This window comes from Empidonax traillii, unplaced genomic scaffold (genome assembly GCF_003031625.1).
Source record: "Empidonax traillii isolate 1590-97213 ecotype Southwest subspecies unplaced genomic scaffold, ASM303162v1 scaffold1102:size184380, whole genome shotgun sequence".
In the NCBI taxonomy this organism is placed as follows: domain Eukaryota; kingdom Metazoa; phylum Chordata; class Aves; order Passeriformes; family Tyrannidae; genus Empidonax; species Empidonax traillii.
This window is the reverse complement of record NW_020956295.1, coordinates 67,407-73,406: the sequence shown is the minus strand read 5'-3', so window position 1 is coordinate 73,406 and position 6,000 is coordinate 67,407. Positions and strand designations below refer to the sequence as shown.

Genomic DNA, 6,000 nt, shown 5'->3' with positions numbered 1-6,000 from the left:
AAACATCTTTTTCTGTTGGGCTTAAAACATCACAGCATCACTGTGTAGTATCTTGTCTTATTTTTCTATTTATTTTCAGGGACTTGTTTACCAAATTTGTGTTGGCTTGTGGGGTTTTTAATCCTGTGACATGGAACCTTCTGGTTTTGTCTTCCTCTGCAAAAGACTTGATGTCAACTTTCTCCAGCCTAAGGCACTGCTTAAATATGGTTTCTACACAGTTGCTTAGATAGGTCACAGGGTTTATATAAGTTGCTCCTTGTCTTAGGCCCTTAGTAACTGTAAGGTTTTATATTTCTGCTATTTTTCTAGACATTCTGCATTTCTAACAGTCAAGAAGAGACCGAGGGAAGCCTGAAATTACTTGACTTGAATTGAGGTTTGATTGCAGTTGCTGCAGATGAATTCTGCTCTTAACATCAAGAGGGGGGAGAAAAAAAACCAGCAGCGCTGAACTTTGGCAGCTTTTCCCTCCTTCATTATTTAAATAATAATTTCAGCTTCGGGAAACGGAGCATAAACGAGATACAACATTCATTTATTTAACAACATTTCAGGAGGGATGGGACTTCCACAGACAAGTTTCAGATGCTTTTGGTATCAGTGGTAATAGAGGGGACCGTCTTCCTCATGATTATAATAATTTTCACTTCAGTGAGCCTGAGGTATTAATGCTCTGAAGGTTTTTGGTTTGTTTTGTTTTTTTTCTAATATTCCCGGCATGGTCTCAAATGTTCAAAGCAGCAGATAGGGTTGCAAAGACATTTCCATCTCCATTAGCATTGCTGATCAAATTTAGATGGCTCTGCTGCCAGAAATGTCTCAAATAGGCCTTGAATTGAATCCTTTTGGGTCAGCACTTTAGTCCCTGACTATGGAAGCAGCATATTACATGATACTTTTCAAAAATTGGCAGTATTTAGTCTATAATTGTCTTTTTATTCTCAGTTTCCGTGTGGGCTGACTTTCAGTCCTCATTTCTTATTAAAAGGACATAATTATTCAATTATTGTCTTTGTAGTTTGCAGGTAAAACAGGGTGTGTAGTCATTGTTGTGCCAGCCTTATTCCCTGATTTTTTTTTTTTTTTTTTATTTCTCTGCCACCCATTTGCTTATAAACCAGAATAATTTTCCTTTAAAACTCTGTTGCAGAATCTGAGGCCAAGTTAGGTAGGTTTGTGAAACCAGGAGGAAGGATTTTGTCAATGGGACACTGAGAATTAATTATCTGAATATATATTCCTATTTCTTAATTTTTACATAATTTACATAAGAATTAGCCTTTTTTTTTTTTTTTTTTTTTAAAGAAATACTTGGGTTTTGTGGTGTGGCCAAATGCTTCAGGAGAGCCTTAAATTGCCGAGAACCAAATTCTACTAAGAATTTTTTAATTAGTTTATTACTTTCCTGGCCTAGCAAATGAAAAGAGTGAAGTATGAGAACGAAACCTGTTATGGAATGGGCTTCCAAAATGCCATTTAGTGTCTCCTGAAACAGCAATATTAAACGGTTTATTAGCATAGGGCTCGTTTTCTAGGCCGTGGGTGCAGTTCAGTTTAATTGCAAGGAAGAATTTGCAAAATAGGAGAGTTCTGAGAATTTTTCATGCCAAAATCTTGACCGAAGGCCAGGAACCTTCACCAGCCTTTGTCAACTGACCCAGAAAGAGAAAGGAGACAAACAGGATCTGTAAACAAAGATCACGTGCCCTTCCCAAATACATTTTGGGAGGATGGTTGCCTAGGGAAACAGGAAATGGGGAATTATACAACAAACAAAAAGGACTGCCAAACAAATTTGCTGACCTTTTTTTCGGGGAATTATGATGAAAACTGTTGGAATCCGCAGGATTTCGCCATATCTCTAAATCCGAAGGTGGAACAGAAGAATAGTTTGGTAATTGCACCACAGTTATTTGTAAAAATACAAAAACCTGCATTGACATCTTTGTCCTGGAGGAAGCAGTGCAGGGGCGTGAGCTGTGTGGTCATGAGTTCATCTTGAATTTTTTGGAGTTTCCCAGCTTTTGCAGTTCAGCTTTTTTGGAATCAATGCGGCCTTTGATGGATGAGATAATAACAGAATAACTCCATTCATATTTGCAAGGGTCATCTGGTCATTTAGCTCTGTGTTCAGGCAGCTTAGTCCTCATTTCTGAGCTGGTAGTCTCACAAATGGCTCTGTCCATATCTTCCTCTACTGAACAGCAGCTCACAGAATGTTTTGGTTTTTTTTTTTTCTTCCACGAGTCATAGATAAGAAGGGAAGAAGAGAATTTGCATTGGACTTGGCTTTAGCAGGGAAAAGGATTCAGCCTCTGGATGATAATCTGCTGAGTTGCAGGGAGAGGGAAATGCATTTGCCTGATGCTTGGATCCCTCCCCGAGTCCTCCATCGTTTCCAGTGTGTAACTTTTATTTTCTTCTGTTAGTTCCAATGACAGGTTTCACTCAAAGGGCCACCATTGATCCGGAACTGAACGAAATCCATGTCTTGTCAGGGCTCAGTAAAGACAAGGAGAAGCGGGAAGAGAATGTGAGGAATTCATTCTGGATTTATGACATTGTGAGGAACAGCTGGTAAGTCATAAATTCTGACTTCCACACTGACTTTCTTTGGAAAGCAATCCCGTCTCCCAAGGAGTTGTAACCTCTGTTGACCCTGGAACGATGATGTTGAAGACAACTCAGTTCCCCTGAGGCACCTCTTTTTCCCATAAAGACACCATGGCAATAATTTCTCAAATGAGGGAGAGAAATCATGTGAATTGTTGGAGCCAGGTGGAGGGGACGAGGGGAAGTGAGCTGTTATAAAAGGCTTTTCCTGTAGGAAGCGCTCAGGGCCAGGATTCATCATCAGTGCAGCAAATTCAGTGGCATGTGAGTTGATAACAGTGGTACAGTTGATAACTGGTACGTGGTGCCAGTTATTAGAAACTAAGGAAACTAGTGTATGGGAATGGTGGGTGAGAAGTGACCATGGTATATCCACTATTCTGAAAAAAGACATCCTGGTCTGTTTGCTGTGTTCTGGTTTCCAGAGCTGGCAGAGTCTTTGTATTCAAGGTCTCTTCTAATGCTGGGGGGTCAATCACTTTGAAAGGTGTGAATGTTGTTTTCTAAAAATGGATTTTCAGTTACAACTTAAGTCTGCTTTGGAAATCAGTGATTGATTGATTGATTACAGCTTTAGTGTAATCCATGGTCTAAAGCTCTGGGTCCAAGATGTTTTTCTCCATAATAAAAAAATACTTCATGCTGACAATTCTGTGGGCAGATAATGTAACACCTAAAGATACCCCCAAAGCTCATGACAGATACTTTTCTAGAATTTTTTTTTTCCTGTTTGGCTTGTGCTTGAGGACTGTGTTCAGTCACAGTGACCTCTGATTGTTGGATGTGTTTCTTTGTAGGGCTGAGAATGGGGATGGGATAATAAAGGACAACATGTAGAGAAATAGGAAAATCTTTGGTGTTATATACCATTTGTATACAGCCTTTCAGCAACCTTTCCTCCTTCCTCTGAGCCCTACTAACTGTTATTTACTGCCTTGTATTTCAGGTCATGTGTCTATAAGAATGACCAAGCAGCAAAAGAGAATCCAGGTAAAAGCCTTCAGGAGGAGGAGCCCTGCCCAAGGTTTGCCCATCAGCTGGTGTACGATGAGTTGCACAAGGTATGAGGGTCCAGATAAAATACGTGACTTTTTTAGTCTTAACTGCTCCTTTTAAGATGTAGCTGTTTCTTCAAAGATGGTACAATGAATATAGGGTTTTTGTTCAGTGTTAAGGTTTGGATTAATATGGTGGGTAACTTCCATTTAACTTACCATATTTTGAAATGAAATGCTGAGCTGCTTTTTATGTCAGTGCAGAGCAGACACGAGAGCTGTTCTCACTTTAAAACACATGAATCTTGCTTCATTATCCTCAGGGGCTTAATCTCACAATCTGTTAGTGACTAAATGGTCTCAGTTACCAACATTTCTAGGAAAAATTGGGATGAACTAATCCCAGTTAAGCATCTTCTTTACCAGAGGTGCCTGACTTTGCCCTGTATATCAGAAGCAACTGTCATTGTTTAGCACTGTCAGACACATTCATGCTTAAATAGACTTAAAGTTGGTTTTAGTGTACCTGACTTCTCAGTAAAATTAGGGTTTTGTGCATATTAACCAGTAAAGCACAAACCCACAGATTAGGTGCATAAATTGAATAACCCATTAATTTAAATTACTGTGAGAAATTTACTGAGCCTTTCACAGATATTTTGCAGTTAAACTCTTTCTAGAAAGTTCTTTTTAGCCTGAGTTGAAGAACAGAAATACATTTTAGTCTTGCGCTCTGTGGGATGACAGTCAAATCTGGAAAACCCAACTAGCCCAAAACTTTGGGGATAAAGAGGGTTTGAATGAGGAATAGGTGCAAATCCTATATGGAGAACTTGCATGGCTCATTGTCTTCACAGACTGTAATGTTGACTGTAAATACTGCTCTGCCTTTACTTCTAAATGCAAGGTACCCTGAGACTGAGAGTAGTATTTTATAAGTTACTCTGTAGGTTGCTAAATCATTGCAGTTGCCCAGCTTTATCTGAGGAGCTGTTTGATGTGCTTGTTTTGAAGAGTCTTTATTTTTAGAAACCTCTGTTCCAGTGACCTTTCTAAAACTCCTCTGATATAAATAAGGAGTGCCTACAGCAGTGGGATGCAGAATACATTGTTTTGAGTGATTATTTTTAAAGCTGTGGGGAAAGGTAGCCTGTTGGACTTGTTGAACCTCAGTACTTGAAGATCCTTTGTAGCACGTTTAATATCAACAGTTCAGAATCTGAAATTACCAAACGATGGGAAGAAAAATACAGTGAAGAAATAAACAGTCCTTTTTGCAACACTTCCACCCTTCTGGAAATTTGCCTCTCTCTGTAAGTCTAGTCTTGCATTTCAGAAATAGGTTGAATTAAAGCTCTTCAGAATTGATGGCACATGTGGGGACCTTGGTCATCTCCCAGAATTATGCTGCTCTGGGCTTGCTGTCACTTTACTTTGAGCATCTTTAGGACTTCCCACTCACTTGGTTGGTGCTTAAGGGTCCATCATGCTCAGAGGTTGTTCCTAAAGAAAGAGCGTGTATGGGTTTGAGATGATTGTTTATAAATATCTCAGGAATCTGCTAGAGGTGGGTTCTAACAGTGCAGCTTCTTTATTATCTTCAAATGTAAGTGGTTTAAGAGAACTTTCTTCATCTCCTAAGGGACAAAATGAGGCTAATAACAAGATGGAGCAACTTGACTAAAAGGCAGAATTTCTCCCTCAAGAATAAACCTCTCCAAAGCTGTTGACATAGTGACTTGTCCTTGTTAAGTTCATGTACACAAACAATCAACTTTTTGATCTGCCTCTCATTTCTTTAGGTTCATTACTTATTTGGAGGCAATCCTGGTAAATCCTGCTCTCCAAAGATGAGATTAGATGATTTCTGGTCTCTGAAGCTCTGTCGACCTTCAAAGGAATACCTGTTAAGACACTGCAAATACCTCATAAGAAAGCACAGGTATAGACACAAAGGTGGTTTGTAATGTTCTTTTCCAAGTATCTTTTTTTTTTTTGAAGTTGATGAAACTTGGAGTATCTTGCACCATTTTGGGAAATGTCATTTTTGGAAATGTCATTTAGATGGAGTAGATGATCTTCAAAGTCCCTTCCAGCTCAAACCATTCTATGATTCAGTGCCACGATGGTCTGCAGGTTTCTTGATTATTTTTTTAAAATTATTTTAATAAAGCGCGGCATTGCAGAACTAAACAACAAAATTAACTTTGTTCTGCTTTGACTGTGTTATTCTAAAACTGGAAAAATGTGGTGTGGGGGGAGTCACGGGGAATTTTTAGACTCCCTTTTCACTCTGCTGCTCATCAACATGTGTTTTGGTGCTGTCACCTCCCAGGGAAATGGAGTATGTTTTGGAAACACTGTGCTAGGAGATAGTAACAGCTCACAA

General features: G+C 39.2%; 1 protein-coding gene across 1 annotated transcript in view; it reads left to right on the top strand.

Annotated features, from left to right (window-relative positions):
* Positions 1 to 6,000, top strand: part of MKLN1 (muskelin 1) — a 95,017-nt gene that overhangs the window by 76,938 nt on the left and 12,079 nt on the right. The window contains exons 13-15 of the mRNA XM_027904908.1: positions 2,433 to 2,580; positions 3,563 to 3,677; positions 5,414 to 5,553. Coding sequence (XP_027760709.1) covers positions 2,433 to 2,580; positions 3,563 to 3,677; positions 5,414 to 5,553 — 403 coding nt within the window. The remainder of the gene's footprint in view (positions 1 to 2,432; positions 2,581 to 3,562; positions 3,678 to 5,413; positions 5,554 to 6,000) is intronic.